This window comes from Notechis scutatus, chromosome 1 (assembly GCF_049901735.1).
Source record: "Notechis scutatus isolate UNSWTSFEM ecotype Mainland chromosome 1, rNotScu1.2, whole genome shotgun sequence".
NCBI classification, from domain to species: domain Eukaryota; kingdom Metazoa; phylum Chordata; class Lepidosauria; order Squamata; family Elapidae; genus Notechis; species Notechis scutatus.
In genome coordinates this window covers 40,961,535-40,982,616 of record NC_142009.1, presented here as the reverse complement: position 1 = coordinate 40,982,616, position 21,082 = coordinate 40,961,535, and the positions used below count along the sequence as shown (strand labels likewise).

The 21,082-nt window shown below is 35.6% G+C and overlaps 1 protein-coding gene across 1 annotated transcript in view; it reads left to right on the top strand.

Annotated features, from left to right (window-relative positions):
- Positions 1-21,082, top strand: part of SOS1 (SOS Ras/Rac guanine nucleotide exchange factor 1) — a 44,701-nt gene that overhangs the window by 9,792 nt on the left and 13,827 nt on the right. The window contains exons 5-13 of the mRNA XM_087961648.1: positions 545-754; positions 4,233-4,376; positions 7,960-8,070; positions 8,160-8,258; positions 11,237-11,364; positions 11,998-12,653; positions 18,569-18,650; positions 19,863-19,985; positions 20,876-20,979. Coding sequence (XP_087817774.1) covers positions 545-754; positions 4,233-4,376; positions 7,960-8,070; positions 8,160-8,258; positions 11,237-11,364; positions 11,998-12,653; positions 18,569-18,650; positions 19,863-19,985; positions 20,876-20,979 — 1,657 coding nt within the window. The remainder of the gene's footprint in view (positions 1-544; positions 755-4,232; positions 4,377-7,959; positions 8,071-8,159; positions 8,259-11,236; positions 11,365-11,997; positions 12,654-18,568; positions 18,651-19,862; positions 19,986-20,875; positions 20,980-21,082) is intronic.

Genomic DNA, 21,082 nt, shown 5'->3' with positions numbered 1-21,082 from the left:
CTAAACCCTATTGATCATCTGTGGGGCATCCTGAAACAGAAGGTGGAGGTGCGCAAGGTCTCTAGCATCCACCAGCTCCATGACATTGTCATGGAGGAGTGGAAGAGGACTCCAGTGGCAACCTGTGAAGCTCTGGTGAACTCTATGCCCAAGAGAATTAAGGCAGTGCTGGAAAATAATGGCGGCCACACAAAATATTGACACTTTGGGCCCAATTTGGACATTATGACTTTGGGGTGTACTCACTTTTGTTGCCAGGGGTTTAGACATTAATGGTTCTATGTTGCATTATTTTGAGGGGACAGCACATTTACCCTGTTATACAAGCTGTATAGTCACTACTTTACATTGTAGCCAAGTGTTATTTCTTCAGTGTTGTCACATGAAAAGATATACTTAAATATTTACAAAATGTGAGGGGTGTACCCACTTCTGGGAGATAGTGTATTATTTTAATTTTCACAGTGACAGTTTATTATTCAATTGTACAATACAATAGTCTTTTTTGATATCTGGTATTAAGATCTTCCTCTTTTTCAAACAGGTGTTGATGGATATGTTCCATCAAGATGTAGAGGATATTAGTACCCTGACGTTATCTGATGAGGAACCTTCCACATCAGGAGAACAAACCTATTATGATCTTGTAAAGTCATTCATGGCAGAAGTTCGACAATATATAAGGGAACTCAATCTCATAATAAAAGTTTTTAGAGAACCTTTTATTACCAATCCAAAATTGTTTTCAGGTCATGTAAGTGCCTTGAATTTATTTTTTAATATATTGTCAGCATTATTTAGGAAAAATATTTTATTAGAGGGCTAGGAAAAAACATAAAGAACATAGCATCTTAAAATCAAGTTCATGCTTGTTCTAAATATATATGTATGTATGTATGTATGTATGTATGCTTTAATTATATGCTTATAATGTAGCCATTTGAGCCCCAAATTCTGTTGGCTATCTAGACATCTGTAACATACTTCATTGTATATGTATGCCAGCTTTCTTCTAGAGCTAAGACCAGTTGAACTTTCTAAAAGTCTAAAAAAACTTCTAGAATTCCTTAAGAGTTTTAACAAGCATGGGACTGAGATGATCCTACTGACATTATTAAAAGATTTTGAATATACAAATAGATAAAAATGATAATCAAATGCTCTTGAATAGCCTTCATATCATAAGAGGATTTGTCTGCTTTGTTAAAAAATAGAAAGTCTATAAATTAAAAACAACACCCTCCAAAGAAACCTTTTAAAAGTCATGTTCACAGTAGAGGAAAAGAAGAAGAGTCTACGCTTGAGGTGAGCTAGGCAAATCATGAATATTAAAGTATTCAGGATGGTAACTGAAGGTGGTAGACTGGCTACAAACAAAATAGCAATGGTGGTTCATTGGAATATCTGCAAGAAATACCACTTACCTGCAAGTAACTGGTACGGCCATAAAATAAACAAAGTAATAGAAAATTAAGAAATTAAATTGCTCTGGGACTTTAGAATTCAGTTAGGCACCTGTCATATTACACCTCAGACTAAACAATTGCTAATAAAACAAGTCTGGCTAGTGGACATTGCAGTACCTGGAGGCAGCAAAATAGAAAAGAACTGGAGAAAATCACAAAATCAAAGACCTGCAAGTAAAAGTAGAACAACTGTTATAAAAGATAGTATTCAAGTAGTGTTCTAGTTGTTTTGGGATTCCCCCCAAAGCACTGTTACTGTTGGTACAGGTAGTCTTGATATATGACCACAATTGAGCCCAAAATTTCTGTTGCAAAGTGAGATAGTTGTTAAGTGAGTTTTGTCCCATTTTATAACCTTTCTTGCCACAGTTGTTAAGTGTGTCATTGTAGTTGTTAAGTTAGTAACATGGTTGTTAAGTAAATCTGGCTTTCCCGTTGACGTTGCTTGCCAAAAGGTTACAAAAGATGTAACCAGATCAATTGCAGTGATCGCAGGACACTGCAGTTGCCATTAATATGAGTCAATTACCAAGTGTCTGAATTTTGATCATGTGACTGTGGGGATGCTGCAACAGTCATGTGAAAAATGGTCATAAATATTTTTTTCAGTGCTGTTGTAACTTCAGCCGGTCCCTAAATGAATGGTTGTAAGTCCATTCTATGTACAGGGTTGTCCTTGACTTACAACAGTTCATTTGGTGACCTTTCAAAGTTACATATCATAGTATCACTTTATGAATATTAATTTAGATTTTTAATACTAGGAGTCAATTGCATCCTGTAAATGGACTAAAATATTATGGTGAGCTTTCTTTTGAGGCAATTTCCTGCCCAAAATGGCTATAAATACAAGAATACAATTAACAATTAACAAAGCATAAAATGTCCAAGAAATTAGTATATTCAAATCTATTCCACATTATATATCTGTGTGGTATAATAAACACACACCTAATTACTGTAATTCTTATAAAGTTAAAAAAAAGTCTAAATGTAATTCCATACATTTTTACTTCCTCATAATTCTAATTTGCTAATATGTAACATAGTAGCAAAGAAATAAAACTAAATCTGTAACTCTCTTTTTGTGAGAGTTGTAACTCTCACAAAAAAACCCTGTGAAATAAAGTATTTGGATATTTTATATTTCTCTTTACAGACAGTCCTTGATTTACGACCACAATTGGGATTGGAACTTCCTTCACTAAACAATGTGGTCAAGTGTATCCCACCTGATTTTACAACCTTTGTTTTGCTGTTGTCTTTAAGTGAATCCGGTTTCCCCCAATTATTTTGCTTGTCAAAGCACCCTGGGAATTACATGATCCTAAAATGCTGCAACTGCCATAAGTATATGCCAGTTGCCACCCAAATTTTGATCATGTGATTGCAGGGACACTGCAATGGTCCTAGGTGTGACAACTGTGTAAGTCACTTTCTTCAGCTCAGTCATATCTTTGAACAATTGTTAAATGGTCATAAGTCGAGGGCTACCTGTAATTGTTACAGGTAAGTGATACCAATTGTAAATTAGCAGTTTCATTTCTGTGGTTATGCTAGAATGAATGAATATATATATTTGTTTTCTTAAGTTTTCGCAGGTATTTATATGTATGGTACCCGAACAAAGCTGAATACCATACACACACACACACACACACACACACACACACACACACGTGTGTGTGTGTGTGTTTTCTTAAGTTTTTGCGGGTACTTACATGTATGGTATTCAGCTTTGTTCGGGTATTTTCCCACATCATTATAGTTGTGCTTTTAAAGTTGTAGCAACATTTCAGCAGAATCTCATCTGCCATCATCAGGCTTCTGTATTGTGTTCGTCTGTGAGTCAGACTTTCACAGCCATTTCTGTTTTAAATTTGGTGCTAGCCTACTGCTGTGTTAGAATGTTTTTTTCTTCATCCTGGTTGGTTGGGAGTCTTGGTCTGTGTTTATTGGTCTTGGAGTTTGCTGTGTTCTGCTTGATTGGTGTTTCTAATATCTTCTGTCTGTTTTGTGACTTTTTTTTGTCTTGATTGACTGGCAACATTGTTTTCCTGTATTGTCAAGTTTCATAAATATTAACACAGCAAACTCCAAGACCAATAAACACAGACCAAGACTCCCAACCAACCAGGATGAAGAAAAAACATTCTAACACAGCAGTTAGAAAGTAAAGTAAAGTAAAGTAGCAGTAGGCTAGCACCAAATTTAAAACAGAAACGGCTGTGAAAGTCTGACTCACAGATGAACACAATACAGAAGCCTGATGATGGCAGATGAGATTCTGCTGAAACGTTGCTACAACTTTAAAAGCATGACTATAATGACATGGGAAAATACCTGAACAAAGCTGAATACCACATATATATATATATATATATATATTTACACACACACACACACACACACACACACACCCTTTATGATTAATTCTTGACTATAAACAAGTTAGATTACTAACCACAAGTTGAAAAAAAAAACCTTTCTGTTTTGTTTCTTCTTGCTGTTTTGAGTTTGAAGTGTAAATCTAATTAAAGAAGAAATCTGAAAAGCCTTGTATCTAAGGTGGGAAGAGTGTCTGTGCGGGCTAAGTAGAGAATAAATGAGATAAATAGTAAACGCTGAATATGAAGACCCATTGTGTAGAATACTATTTCATTCAACCACATTCCTATGTGGAATGTCCCATGATCAACACATTTAATATTTAAATATTTAAATTCCTACTTCTGTATATTATTTATCAATGTATTTGTTTTTCAGGATGTAGAAAATATATTCAGCCGAGTATCAGATATTCATGAACTTAGTGTGAAATTGCTAGGCCATATTGAAGATACAGTAGAAATGACTGATGAAGGCAGTCCCCATCCATTAGTAGGAAGCTGTTTTGAAGATTTAGCTGAGGTAGGTAATATTATTTATGAATGGGCTACTATGCTCTATTTTCCTGTTTTTCTGACTTGGGTATAATCATACATTTTTAAAAAATGTAATATGTTGTCAGCAGTTACTTTTGGCCCCAAGGTTGAAGTATAACATTGCTATACTTTTTAACTATTTAGCAGATTGTGCTGTCTGTGTTTGCATTTTCACAAAAAAAAGTTATTAGGGATTTATGGATCAGTTTCAGTCTTATACAAAACATTGATTCTATTTTTGGGCGGGGGGGACTCTTCGGCATGCAAAAGCTATTGAATAGATTTGAAGGTAGCTGATTCAGTTTGATGATTAATCTGATTTGGAGATTAATAAAATCATCTTTAAATTGAATCTTCAAATCAAACTTTTTCCCAACCCTATTAATAAAAGGTGAAGATGCTTCATTCAAACAGTGATCCAATGTTTGTTTTAGGCATTCAATCTTAGTTGCCCTATGGAATAATTTTTGTTGTATGAAAGACAGAGGAAGTGTGATTATTTTGATTTTCTTGGACTTCTTGAAGCCTTGATAAAGCTAGGTGTTGAGTCATTTAGTCATTTGAGAAGTTAGAATTCTGCAGTGAAGTCTTAGTGCCATCCTATTTAGTTTACTATGGTATATAAAACTAGGCTACTGAGGGGAACTGAATAATGTAATCAGACATTAATATTGTACAATAATACAATAATATCTCATTACTTTCTAGTATCTCATTGCTTTCTAGACCTAAAGCCCTTTCCTGTCATTTGTCCAAATTGATGGAGAGTTCAGGAGAAAGGGAACACAGTTGAAGCCCCTACCTTTCTCCAGAATGATCTCTTGAATGTATAGATCCTAAAGGGGAGCTATACTTATGTTGGCTTGAAGATTATGATGATAATTGGGAATCAGAATTTCTGTTACTAAGCGATGTGATTATAAAGCATGATATCACATACCTGCATCACTTAGTGACATTAATACTGGCAGTCTTTGTAGCCATCATTATCATGTCCCACTGATTAGGCAAAGACTCATCTTGATCCAAGCCATTCCTGGCTTGATCCTTTTCAGCCTGAGCTTCAGTGAAGTAAGGGACTACCTCTTCTTTCACTCCTCCAACTCACCTATCTCCCTATCTCTGCCCTCTTGGCTTCTCTGCACAGTAGCATAACTTGGTGCTGGGACCAAACGAAAGACCTGGGGTCTTCAGCAGTCTCAGTTAACCAACACTGGGCCTCTACTTCAGCCCCAGAGTCTCGAGAACTGACAATGAGTGCCACCTCAAGCCCCATCCCAGGCCCAGGCACCATGTAACGTGATATTTAGCCTCCAGATGAACTAAGACACTTTACTGGACATTCACCATCTTACTGTTGGTGCTGACAAGTCACACCTGACTCTTGCAAGGCAGCTGCTGGCTATGCTAGGCCTTCTACCCAAAGCCACTCAAACCATTCTCACAATGCTTTGTAAAATTTTCAGAAAACTTGTAAGACTTTCCAACAGTCATGAGAAGATTGTGCCTGCTGATCTTCAAATCACAAGCAGGCCATAGAGTGGCTGGATCTTGGCATTGGAATGACTGGCCACAGTCATACCAATGGATATATCGTATTGGATATATCATATTGGCACAGGCTGGTGAAAACGGACTCTGAATGCTCCCGTGCTTTTCACCTTATTAAAAGTAAAAGTTTTCTCCCTTCACCAAACAACCAGTCACATGGTCCAATCAAGGTATCGTCCAGTTGCTTGGTAACTTCACTTCTCCTCTCTCCGGCCATCTGTGGGAATGTCCTTGGTTCCCAGGAGAAACTATTTTGTTTTGGCTACAAACCCCAACTATCTCTATTCCATTTTCTGTATCCCCCAGCTCCCGTGTGGCAACACTGAAGCATCAAAATGGCCTTGGTCAGGTCAGCTTCAGGGTTGAAAGCAAGGTCAGATCTGATTGACATTTTAATAGGAATCCATCAAACAATTCAGGTAGTCCTCACTTAACAGTCAATCATTTAATAATTGTTCAAAGTCTCTATTGTCTTGGATATTTGACGACCTGTGAACCACTTCTGACTGTCACAAAATGTTGTATTATACCACCATGCAGTCACATGATAGTGATCTGGGTACTTGGCAATTTATTCACATTTACAACTAGTTGCCAAGTTCCCCATGATCGCATCATCACCCTTTACAGTTCTCTGCCATCCTCCCCAGAAAGTCTATGGAGAAGCTGGCAGGGAATGTTGCAAGCAGCCCCTGTCTGTCAGGAAGACTCTTTCCTCTCTCGGGCTGGCTGAAAGAGCTCCCTGCTGATCTGTGCTTGCTGTGTCTCTGCAGAGGTGGTGATAGAAGGACTCCAAAGTCCAGACATGGACCTTGGCTGTGAAATTTGAGCAAGCACGGAGCTCAAAATCCCTCTGGACTTGCAGTAGGCATGAAGAATGACTCCATTCGCTTAATGACCCATGAGATTGCTTAACAGTTGCAACAAGGAGTCTTGGGATTGTGGTTGTTGAGCAAAATGGTCACATGGGCATCTCATGTAATGACCACTTCATTTAAGATCCAAGACTCTGGTCACCATTGTGGTCATTAAGTAAGGACTACCTGTAAAAGTTTTATAAAACTATAACAGTGGCACAGTGGTTAGAGTGCAGTACTGCAGGCTACTTCTGCTGACTGCCGCCTGCCTGCAATTTGGCAGTTCGAATCTCAGCAGGCTCAAGGTTGACTCAGCCTTCCATCCTTCCAAGGTGGGTAAAATGAGGACCCAGATTGTTGGGGCAATATGCTGACTCTGTAAACCACTTAGAAAAAAGCACTGTGAAGGGGTATATAAGTCTAAGTGCTATTGCTATTGCTAGCAGGAGGTGAAATAAAATAATCCCAGCCATGACATAAGTGATTCATATTGTCACTAAGGAAAATGCATTGACATATAGGGACCAGATGTCAATGTTTACTCAAGAGTAATTGCAACTTTCTAGTTCCAATGAAGGTTCAGGTCAGATACACAAGCATGATAAGAATCATTTCTCTTTATGTGCACATTTTTAGGGGGAAATCATCACTTCGGAATTCAGTATTTATTTTCCCTCTTATACATTCTTTATATAAAAACTCAAGAGAATCCCCTCGTTCTGCTCTGCTACTGGACCCTCCACCCAAATTTAGTTAAATATAAAAATTTTAATTCATTATTGTTGGAACTGGAAAATGCCTAGTAAATATCTGAAATCTTTAATGTAGCTTTATGTTTACTATTGGGTCTACATATTGTGATTTCAGATTTTTTAATTTAAAAGATTGTAATCATGACCACTTTAAACCATTTTATTTCTGTAAACACTGAAAGACAAAAACACCAATAACTTTCTGTGTAGAAATAAGAATATAGTACATTGTGTAGAAATAAGAATATGGTACATTGAAAAAAAAAACCTCCCCCCCCATATGTCTGTGTCAGATATTTTTTCATTAATTTAAAGCAATGATATATAGATTGATGAATGTTTGAATGTATGTTGACACGATAATTTGAAACAATGAGATAATTGAAATATTCTTCAAACCTTTCTTTAGGAGCTAGCATTTGATCCTTATGAATCATACACTCAGGATATTTTACGGACTGGCTTTCATGATCATTTTCTTAGCCAGTTATCAAAGCCCGGAGCAGCCTTCTATTTGCAGGTATGTTAAGTAATACATTTATATAATGGATATTGTAGGTATCATAAGACTTACTTGTAACACTGAAATACTTTTTTTTTAATTTCCAGTCAATTGGATATGGTTTTAAAGAAGCTGTTCAGTATGTTTTACCTAGGCTACTTCTAGTTCCTGTTTACCATTGTCTTCACTATTTTGAACTTTTAAAGGTAAGAAAAAATAATTCCATCTAATATTTATGAACTGCAGTGGTTAAAGTGCAGTACTGCAGGCCACTTCTGCTGACTGCCGGCTGACTGCAGTTTGGCAGTTCAAGTCTCACCAGGCTCAAGGTTGACTCAGCCTTCCATCCTTCCGAGGTGGGTAAAATGAGAACCCAGATTGTTGGGGGCAATATGCTGACTCTGTAAACCTCTTAGAAAGGGCTGTAAAGCACTATAAAGCAGTATATAAGTCTTAAGTACTATTGCTATGAAGTTTTCAATAAACTGTCAGTGGTATATCCCTAAAGAAGTTCTCCATTTTCAGGAATTTCAATATGTATGTTGAGCTTGATACTGCTAGTTCAGTAGCAAAATTCATAAAGTGGGAAATGAGGAAGAAGAATTTAAGTGTTCTCTTCATGTATGCTGTTTCTTATTATGATTTATATCATATTAACTAAAATTTAAAGATAACTATTTTTTATTGTTGTTTAAAGACTTCAAAATTTGCTAAATGTTACTTTATCAGTGTTATAAATTCAGAATTTGTTTCTTATTTATTTGGACTTACATCCCACCTTTCATCCAGGAATACATGAGACCTTTCCCCATTTTTTCTCAAAAACATCCATTCTGTGAAATAGATTGTGCTTGGAGAAGATGGCTGGTCCAAACTCATCCACAGCACTAAATCTCCCTGCTTTTATTCCAGCAGTTTTACACCACTTTCTTTTCTATGTTGAAACTCTAAAAACTCCACATGTAAGAAAAATAAATAGTATACTATAAATCTAACTATATTCTATTTTAAAAGTTGTTTTGTATTTTTGCAGTTTTCCTATTTAGGTACTGGTTAGTGTTGATGTACAGTACTTTGTACTGTTGATTAGGGAGTTTATTGTGGAAACAAAGGTGTTTTTTTTTTATTTACTAAGAAGATGTCTGCTAGGGAGACCATGTGTAGACTTCAAAATTCTCCTGCCTACCTCAGAACTCCTTCTAATTCCTCATAAAAAAAATACCACTGCTCTAAATTTCTTCCGTTGCAGTCAGTAAAATACTTGCAGTAATCCTTTTAGACACATAAGCATTTGCAGAAAAGTGCTAGGTTTGTGAAGATCCATAGTAAAGTGAACTTGCAGTGAAGAATTTGTTCATTCAAGACAGCTGTGCAAAAGTGAAGCCAAGGATCGGCAAAATGAAGAGCAGGCAAGTAGATTGGGCTTTCATAATTCCTTCCTGGAGAAGGAGAGGACTTGAGATCGCCTGCAAGTATTCCAGACAGTTGCTCCTTGCAAGGAGACTCTCAAGATAGTTGCCTTTTGTGGGTTTAGAGTTCTGGGAGACAGCGAATAGCCACCTTGTTCAAACCATAATTGGCACATTCAGAATTTACATACTTTCTTTTCTAATCACTTATGGAAATTGCTTGTGAATTGTTTTTTAGCTATTAAGAATCTGGATCACAAACTCACTGGTGAGTTTCCTTCAATTCTCAGCAAAACAAGTTTTTAAGAACATTTTATTTCTGAATAAGCAGCAAAAAGGAGATAACTTGGTTTTGGAAAGTTACAAAGGGTCCAGATGATTTGAAATAAGATTTGGAATTAATAATAATAATCCTGTAGGAAAGTGCCTTTGCTTTGAATTATTTCACGAAAACACATGACAGGATGGGAGTATGAAGGTTGGATACTAGAGGGAACTAGAAGGAACTTACAATTACAATTAAAGGAGAAGAACACTTAAATTTGACTTATTAAAGCAACATGGGGAGAAATATTTTAACGTTTGACATATTGAGGGATATTTTTGAGCAATGGATCCAGAAATTAATTTTAAGAGTTGTCTGCCTCTATAGGTAAACTGTCTCCATAAAAGATATTATGGAAGGGGAACATGTTTTATTGGACAAAATTGAGGCTGACCTGAAAGTGGATTTAAAAATGACAATCTACAAAATGATGTGGAAAAGGATCAACATACAAAAGAAACTAACTGATGTCTTAGTAATGAAAAGAGATATATAAATAATAAATCAGGAGAGTGACCTGGATAATTTTCCTATATTGGATTTACAGAAGAGTTATACCTTTGAAGAATTTTGTGACAAGTGCAAGAAAAGAAAAGAAAGTCTAGGACATGATTTGAAAGGACTAAAGATCAAGACTTAAAAGTAAAATGAACGGATATAAAGTTGCTTTTTGATCAAGATTAAGATATGTTGTTGTCTCTGATAATTTTTAATGGTCTTTTGCTGATCAGGACTGAAATTTCAAGGTTTTAGGAATTTGCTCACAGATAATATTTTCATGGGAAGAAAAAGATTATTGTATTTTAAGAAAAGCTGATAAGTTAGTACAATTGTTTATATTTGTTATGAATCCTCTGAGTCATGATATAGTTCTTTTTATTTTTATTATATTGTTTGTTTTCTCTTTCTGCAACTTCTATTTTTTCTTTTTTCTTTTTCATTTGGTATAATTTTTTTATTAATATAATTATAATTTTAATAAAATTATTATTTTGAAAAAAGATCCAAAACAAAGTGAATTGAGAGAATTTCAATGCTGTTTTCTTCTCCTTCCTACCCACTTCCTTCCACCACTTCCATTCCTTTCCCTAGTCAATGTTATCTCTCACTTCCTATAAGTCCCACCACCCCAAACTGGCCTATTAAAAGTGGCTCATTTGATTATATGTTTTGAGACAAAAAGCCGACAAGGTACTAATGTAGTGAAAGATTTGTTCATTTTTCATCCATTCTCAGGTAATATCTGGCAGTGCTGTGAAAATAATATTGAATTTTCCATATAAACACCAGGAAATTTTATGTAGATAAACTGTCCCTTTCCTCTCATAGCATTATTATTATTTGTTAGATTATTACAAACATAATTACATCAAAAAGAAGTGCCTTTTATCTGAAAGATAAAAACTGATCTGTAAGGTTTTATACTCAGAAATTGTTCTCCTGTTCATAGCAATTAGAAGAGAAGAGTGAAGATGAAGAAGATAAAGAATGCTTGAAGCAAGCAATTACAGCTCTGCTTAATCTTCAGAGTAGTATGGAAAGGATTTGTTCCAAAAGTCTTGCGAAGAGAAGGCTTAGGTAAACGCACTTCTGTTTTCTCCCTACTTTTTAGTCCTGGAGCAGTGTGCTATAGATCTGGATTTCTCAATTTCCTTTCTTAGTAAACAATGAACAAAATAGTTGAAACAATATGATTTTTCAGAGGAAGTGACATCAAAGTCCGGATAGCTATTGTTGTAAAGTTGTATGTGTGTTTGCCTTCATGCTTCTAGTAAATGCATCTTGAGACTCTACTGGTAAGCAGAAAGAAAAAATAGTTTTAGTTGACTATTATCCAAACAAAAATATCTTGCAGATTAATTTAGAGCATTTAACAGTTTTTGTACTAACCTATTTGATAATGGTTTAGGGCATCTTAATGTAATACATAAGAATGGAAAGTAATATTCATATTTTTATTTGTTAAGAAAGTATTAATTGCTACTTGACAGTTAAATAAGTCTAACTGACTGGAATCTGTTGATTTGTCAATTACATTTTAAGCATGACAACGCTTTCAGATCTGAAATTTTCTGCATACAGTTGAAGCTAACTTGCTGGGTTTTTTTCTATCATCTTCTAGATCTTATTAAACTCTTTTCCACATTAGTTGTCAACAAACTTGTTATTTTTCTGCCAAATATGTGATTGTTACTTCCTCCTCTTTCAAAGTGAATCTGCATGCCGATTCTACAGTCAACAAATGAAGGGGAAGCAGCTAGCAATCAAGAAAATGAACGAGATCCAGAAGAATATAGATGGATGGGAAGGAAAAGACATTGGACAGTGCTGCAATGAATTTATTATGGAGGGAACACTCACACGTGTGGGTGCCAAACATGAAAGACATATATTTCTCTTTGATGGTTTGATGATTTGTTGTAAGTCAAATCATGGCCAACCAAGGCTGCCTGGTGCTAGCAATGCAGAATATCGTCTGAAAGAGAAATTTCTTATGCGAAAGGTACAAATCAATGATAAAGATAACACTAACGAGTACAAGCATGCTTTTGAAATCATTTTAAAAGATGAGAACAGTGTTATTTTTGCTGCTAAATCGGCTGAAGAGAAGAACAACTGGATGGCAGCCTTGATCTCTTTACAATACAGAAGTACCCTGGAACGCATGTTAGATGTAACAATGTTGCAAGAAGAGAAAGAGGAGCAGATGAGATTTCCAAGTCCTGAGCTATATAGATTTGCAGAACCTGATTCTACAGAAAATATTGTTTTTGAAGAAAACATGCAGCCCAAATCTGGAATCCCAATTATTAAGGCAGGAACTGTTGTCAAACTGATTGAGAGGCTTACATTCCACATGTATGCTGGTAAGAAATCTTTTCAAATCTTTAAAATATCTGAGTTATTTTTTAATTGTCTCTGTATACCAGTAGAACCAGAAAGGTTGGATTGGGTTTAATTTTGTTTGCTAGATTTGTCTGCCATTCATTCAAAGGCTCGAAGGGACTAGCATAAAAAGAATCCCTTCAATAAAAGTAAAGGCAACAACAGGTTAAGGACATTCCATTAAAAAATAAAATAAAATATCAGCAGCATCACAAGGTCAAAGGATACAGATACAAAAAAAAAAAAAATCAGATCTCTACCTTGTACCTTAAATAGATTTTGTTTACTTTGTTGGCCATCTTCTTAATTTTAAGAACATATTATTACCAAAGTAATATTGCCCAGCTACTATGCCTTAGATGCTGGATCATTTAATTTTGCATTAAAATATAAAGAAGCACTTAGCATCAGTGAAATAAGTACTACCGCTGTTTGTTCATTTGTAAGATATGCTTGTAAAACTATCAGAGACATAAACAGGCATTAAAGATTATGCGCACATGACACACACCCTGCGTTCCCCCCTGTGCATGTGTCTCCTGCATGTGCCCTGCCCCCGCGCATGCATGGCAGATACCCGAAAATCAGCTGGCTGACAGGAGGCGCGCCGTGCAGTGAAACTGAGCTGGGGAAATGACTCGTGTGCCGACAGAGAGGACTCTGCATGCCATTTCCGGCATGCCTGCCGTAGGTTCACCATCACGGTCCTGGAGGTCTCCTTTCCTTAATTCTGTTTCTTACAGAAATTTGTGTCTCTCTGCCTCAACTGTTGTTGCCACTGGTCCTTCCCACAAACTCCAGTACATTTACCTTGACATTCTTCTTTTTTAATCATTTTTCTGACTTGTCCTGTCACCCTCTCTTGTTTCCAATCCAGGTTGCAACCTCCTATCTTTTCCACTAGCCATAAATCCTTCTGCTACTGCCCCTCTTTGCCTCTTCTACCATATTCCTTTTGCACATATCTGTCCAAATGCTGTTTAAAATTCCCAAGAGTTTTGGCATGTTTATATCTGAATAAGATGAGACATGATAATAAGGAACTGGGAGGCTGGCAAACCACATTGCTTGATAGAATTGCATGCCAACTCTTAAGGAAATATATCCTCAAACTGTAGATAGCATGTTAAGTTAGCCCAACTGTTAACATGTTTGTGTGTATTCTGAAAATTTAAGACTAAAAATATTTCCCATCAAAAGAAAAAGAAATACAGAATTGGAGGGGCAATTTAAGCTATCAAATACAAAGGAGAATATGAAATAGTAAGCCAAAGAAATTAAAACATGAAATTAAAAAAGAAAGTAAAAGAAACTATGGTAAAACTAGTTTACACCAATATTCTTCAACATATATCTCTGTGCCTAGCTATTTTTGTTTCTGATCTGTCTATATGGTGCTTCATGCATTGCTTTTCTCTGGCTTTTTACCTCTTTATTTTTCTGCACTTCAATTGTAATTCCATCGCTTAAACTTTTTTAGTCTTCCCTTTCTTCTCAACCTGTTCATTCTTCTGTTGTGTATTTGTTTTGTGGTCTGATTTTCATTAATTGTTTCTGAATGCCAAACCTTCTAATGTACTTTTTTTCATAGTGATCACTCATTTTTGTACCAAGCTCTCATTTGATAACTATTTCTTGCAACAGACAACATACTGCCCATTACAGTATCTTTTTACCAACATTTGCATATCCTAAAATTTCTGTTTTATTTTAATAAGCAATATTTTATTAAATAACAAAAGCCCATTAATTTATTGATTTATTCTAGTTTTTTTTTAATACTTAGATATGACTTGCACTGATTTATTCCATTTTTCTTCCTTAAACAGAGCCTTGGTTTTTATATGTTCATATATGTTAGTTTTCAGAAGCATACTCCTTAGTGAATCATTTACCCTAACTTTTGCTATAAAAGAAATTTTCCATTAACAGCAAAGCATCACCTGCATAAAAACTCCCCAGCCATCACATCTGTAACCACCAAAAGCATTCATTGCACATTTATCTGTAAATAAGTGACAAAGGGAACACGTGCATATATCTTGTTCCCTGCTCAGTGGTATACCTAAGCATTCCATTTATTCATTTGTATGCTTTACTTGTATTATCTGTAGCACTCTTGCTACATTCAGCAACCAGCTTTAAATTTCACATGCGTGTAAAACATTTTGTAATTCAATCTTTTTTTATAATTTTGTTTCTCTAATGCTACAGTCAAATGCTACAAGGTATTTTGGAGCAGGTGTGGGTGAGCTGTGAGTGCCTTCTTAATTCAAACATGTATTTTCTTGAGATTGCCAAAAATGATCTGTCCCACATTTAGAACTTATCACTCCTGTATCTTTCATTAGTTATCATAGTAGTTAATCATAAACCAGTTATGTTTTTACATTTAGATTCATTCTATTGACCTACATCTACATATAAATAGACTCTCATATTTCAAATTCATATTTTCTCAGATAATCTGCATACAGTTACAGAATATAAGTGTTGGAGTAGACCTTGGAAATAATCTAGTCCAACCTCCTGTTCAACAACAATCTGTTACAGTATCTTCAATAGATGATCAAACATGCTTTTGTTGAAATACCCCCAGCAAGGTTACAACATCCTCTGACAGTCTGTTCTATTGTGGAACAGTTTTTATATTTTTAGAATTTTTTCTTGATGTCCAAATGATGTCTGCTTTCTTGTAATTTAAACTGATGACTTCTTGTCTTCTGAAACAATTCTGCCCTCTTGTCTGATAGGTAGCTAACATGTCTTCCTGTAATCTTCTTAGAACAAGCATAGTGCTAGTCATGTGGGCATATTTGGCCCCTACGGCCCAAAGATGACCAAAGCCCAGATTTTTCCTAATGATACCCACACTACGTACCTCTAATGTGGGAACTACTTGCAGGCCGAAGTACAACTTCCTGCCTCCCATCAACTAGGAGACATAAGTATTGTTCTGAAAAACCCTTAGAATGGCACCTTCATCCTTGAAAATGACAATGGGAGTGGGAGAAAAGTATTGCAAAAAAGTCTACCATTAATGAAAAATAAATTCTTATTTTTATTTCTTTATGCAGAATCAAAATGGCCTATATTTTCTTTTTCTTTTTTAACATTTATTTCGTCATTGTGTTTGAACAGCATTTGCACATAAATGGGTGGGGGCCGGAAATTACCATTCTCTAGAAGAACTTCCTTTCAAAAGTATTTTTTGATTGTTCATTGGCCATCTGGTCTGGCTTGGGATAACAGAAATTATACAAACACTGTTTTGGTCCAAAATATTAATAGTACAAATGCTAATATTACAATCTTTCATATATCTAGCTTATGCATTTCACTGTATTACCTTTCACTTGCTAAAATCTGGACTAAGAATCTGAAAAGAGATGTTTGCCTAAACTTCAGTATACCTCTCTGCTACAGACAGAGTATAACAATTGGATTACTTTTAAGAAATCATGATCCTTGTTTCACTGAAATGTTTATGAAGATACATGTCCTAGTGCTTACTACTATCAAAAGTGTATATGATGGTAGAATTGTTCCTTGTGTACCTAACCCTTTTGCTGTTGTTCTGCTCTTATCTGATCATACACAAGGCTGGTTCCACAGTATTTGTCTGTCTGTCTATCCATCCCTCCATCCATCCATCCATCAATTCATTGAATATGACTGCCCAATTCACACCCAGTTGTCTCTAGATGGATTACAACTTTAAAAATCCACAACATAAAACTCCATAAAACATCGCCTCGCACTGCATTAAACATGATCTCTTTGGGATTTGCTTAAATTATGTGTGATCCAGCTACTGTAGCTATTTCAGGAATCTATCATTAGAATAAACTATTGTTTAGCACTACTTCATTATGATCAAGCAAAAACTATGGTTATAAGCTTCCAAAGAAGCCAGAATTGGGAAGCAGTTAATCACAGTGTCTAGTTACATGTAAGGATGGCAATATGTGCTGTATTTTAGAATAACAGGATTTGATTTCCAGAACTTCATTATTCTATTGTTGATAGGTCTGACTCTAGCATTTGGTAGGTAGAGAAGAGCCAGTAGCTTAGTTCCTTGCAGAACAGATAATGAAATAATTTCTTTGCATTCATGATTTTGTTTGTAATTAATATATGGAAATTGATGTATAATGGGAGAAATTGACTTATGAATTCTATGTAGATGGTAATAGAGATTTTTTATTCATACTCAGAAACTTGTTTCATCTTTCTTCATATTCTGGCATGTATAATATAAGCTGCTTCTCTGTTTTTATAAGCTCCTATGTTTCTTGAGTGAATACAGTACTTCCAGTTTAAAAAAAAATCTTGGAACTTTTTTTCTCTGTAAGGTTGAGATATTCTATTTATAAGTTTTGGTACATTGAATGCATGTGCGTCAGCATAGCATCAATTTCCTTTGTTAAGGCATTCAGGAATTATTATTATTTTTAGAAGGTCTTTTATAGCTTTTAAAATGCCTGTGTTGAAGAGACATTTATCACAGATGGGCATCCTGGTTAATTGTGTGCATGTTTGATCCAAATAAATGGCTGTTTGAAGTCTTGTAGCAACAGTATCCAGTAAGAAAAATGCACTTGCTACGTAGCTACTTTGAAACTAAGATTTTAAAATGTAAATATTTTTAAAAGTATTACATCTAATTTGACTGTAACATATTGTTGTCATATGTAGTGGGTGCAAATGGCCAGGCTTTCTCTTGATTCTACTGCAGAATTAACACATGTGTCTTAGCCATCCATGAGCATTAATAGGCCTTTGAATGACTTTCTCATCCTCCCTTTCCTTCTTATGCTGAAGAAACCTGAGTAAAAGCTACTATAACTGGCTGGTTATAATGCAGACATAACAAGCTAGTGCTAAGAGATAGTAAGATGAAATTCTTATATTAGTGGGCAGAACTAGGAAAACAGAATATGCCCTGTTTCCATAAATCAATGAACTGAGAGAAGTCCTCCTCTTCATAACTGGATTCAATTGACAAACAGTTTCTATCTATTTGGATTATCTTCATGGGTAGGAAAAATGTTTTCAATGCTCTCCAAAGGGATGAGAAATATAAATAACTGAATGAAAAAGGGATGTCTACATAAGCTATAAGATGAAGGGTTCTTTTTTTCTTTTTCCAAATCATTTTCTGTCCAGGCTAGTTGGGAAAGCAAAGAAAGGCAGCAACAGTAAGTTGATTTCTCAATATGTAGTATATTAAAATAGGTGAAGTTAAATTCAGTCCTGCAAGAGTTGCCAATCATTGCAGATAGTAAAAAGGGGTAAAATACCTTCCACTTTTTTCCTCCAGCTTGAAACAGATTGTTTAATGTTTCCTGAAAGGGTTGTTTATTCTGAAATGATGTTCTCTGCCATTGTTCCACTTCTGAGATGAAAGCTAAAGACAATCGTTGCTCATTTTCAGCTGCGCCCCTTTACAGTTCCACTCATATTGGACGTGGTAGATGGGCTTCATGAGAATTCGGTACATCAGAAGGGCTTCCAGTTGTCTACTTTTGCACCAAGAAGTGTGCTTTCCTGTTTAAGCATGCTTTTTATTTTTACTCTTTTACATTCAGCCTCCTGTGTTGAGTTCCCTGGGAAACTAAGGAAAGACCAGTCTTCTGAAAAGGCCATTACTTGTCATTAGCTTGGCTTAACAAGTCCCTTAAGTGAGAATGTCCTGAACTGAGTATCCTTCTGCTTATCTTGGATTGTTTCCTGAAATCTGTCAGGAATTAATATCCTTTTCCTGTTTCCTCAGTCATCATTAAAGCATAGTTGCTATTATATGGTCTGCATTACATTGTAATAGTGGATGCTTTTAGCTATCATCACCGGTCTTCCTTCATAAGCTGCCTAAGTCATTCTTTTTCTATTCTAGATCCCAATTTTGTTCGAACATTTCTTACCACATACAGATCTTTTTGTAAGCCTCAGGAGTTACTGAGTCTCCTGATAGAAAGGTGAGTGAATCTTTCTGAAATACTGTCTTACGACTTTTTTCCTTCTTGAGATTTTTTAAAGTGCTTATTCTTCAGAAGGAGATTGTTATTTCCCCAACTTAATGTGACATTTAGCCTCAGAATGAATTATTTCTCCAAATAAATCAAAGATTATTTGAGCAAAGTTTATGATTTGTCTTAAGCTTACCTCCATTCCAGATTATTTTCATAAAAAATAAGATATATCAACAATCCCATACAGCAGTATCTACAGTATGGATCAGAATTGGCAAGATTGTAGGCAGTAGCACAATATAAGACAAATTATATTGTCCAATTAGTATGTTAAGTCATGGAATGTGTTTTTTTTAAATGAACTTGGTACACTTAAAACATATTTTTTAAATAAATCATTAGTATTCTTCACATTTCCTATTTGTATGTAGGGTTTAATCAGTAAAATAAAATAATTTTAATAATCAATAAATATACATTCGTATTACACTTATTTGCAAATGTAAACACTTGTGTTTGCAATTAAAATGCCATTGGCAAGAGCGTTGGTGGCGCAATGGTTAGAATGCAGTACTGCAGGCTACTTCTGCTAATTGCTGGCTGATTGCAATTTGCAGTTCAAATCTCACCAGGCTCAAGATTGACTCAGCCTTCCATCCTTCCGAGGTTGTTAAAATGAGGACCCAGATTGTTGGGGTCAATATGCTGACTCTATAAACTGTTTAGAGAGGACTGTAAAGCGGTATACAAGTCTAAATGCTATTGCTACTCCTTTGCTAAAGACATACCCGTGTCTCCCCAAAAATAAGACCAGATCTTATATTAATTTTTTCCTCCAAAAGATACATTTTCTGGTTAGGTCTTATGTTTGGGGAAATACAGTACTAAAATGCATCCGTCTGGATGACGATCTTAACTGGGGTTTATTTTTTGGGTAGGGCTTATATTGCAAGCATCCGGAAGCATCGTGCTAGGGCGTATTTTCTGGTTGGGTCTTGTTTTTGGGAAAACATGGTAGTTAGCATTATTGCATCTGCGCTAACTTTCAGAATTATAATTCTGTTGGGTTGTCCTGTTTCCTGACTCCCTGTGACTTCCTGAATGATGAAAAAATGCTTCCCTGTATTGATTATCGCAATTTGTATTTTCCATCTTGCTAAATTAATATATAAGTGTTACACTTAATCATTTAAGTTTCTCTACATCATCCCATATTAGATTTGAAATTCCAGAACCTGAACCGACAGAAGCAGATCGTATAGCTATGGAGAATGGAGATCAACCTCTTAGTGCAGAATTAAAAAGATTTAGAAAAGAATATATACAACCTGTACAGCTACGGTGAGTATTGAAATTTATTTATTTATTTACTACATTTTTATGCAGCCTAACTCCCAACTATTCTGGGCAGCTCACAGGGTCTTTAGTTGACAATGAAAATCATATAATTCAGGAGCTAGCAGGGTTTTTTATGTGCAAAAAACTAAATAACATGAGAGTTCATGGAGGTTTTTTTCAAGTTTTTTATTTTGAAGTGGAGAATGATTTGAGGGCCAGCTTGTATCCTGAACAGATGAAATCATTTCTAGGAAATAACTTCCAAAACCATGCCCATAAGGCCTGAAATGGACCACTGTGATGACCCAGGGCGTGGCACAAAGGCAACACTGTCAGATAATAAGTAGGAATCCCTTTTTTTTTTTGTTTCAATATTGCCCTCAGTGTCCCAGTTACCTTCTGGTCTGGAGAAAAACTCTCCCAGGAACAGCCTCTGGCTGCAGAGATTCAAGCTCAAAACATTGTCAACAGAAACTTTTAACTATACGTCCAATCAAGGCAAGATGAGGTAATTAATCCGGCAGGGCAAGATAAGGAGTTCCAGAAGTGAAGGAACGGCAGTAAATCAAACCAGTTGGTTTTTTCCCAGCAAAAGCCACTCTCAGCTGCCTCTCCTTTAAACTCTCTTCCCAGGTGTGCCTAATGAAGGGACTCAGGGCCCTTTCCTCACCTGTTCTCATCCTTTTCAAAGTATGGCCAGTCAGGCTCAGAGTTAAATAAGAGTGCTTATAAATCTGTGCTCATTCTATCTATGAGTTGCTTAGTAGAGCTGCAATTTGTGTAAGCACACAAATTGCAGCCCTACTAAATGTTGTTTAAAATATATTCAATAAATATTTAAATAAATATTTAAATAAATATTGATCTCAAATATCTAATCATTTGTGTTGCAGAGTATTAAATGTATGTCGACACTGGGTGGAACATCATTTCTATGATTTTGAGAGAGATGTAGATCTTTTGCAACGATTGGAAGAATTCATTGGCACAGTCAGAGGTAATTGATGACCACAATATCTAATACTTATATTTTCATTGAGTGTAGTTTTCATACCTGTTCCTTATTGATCAAATAGATTCCATTTAATGCTATGTGGGAT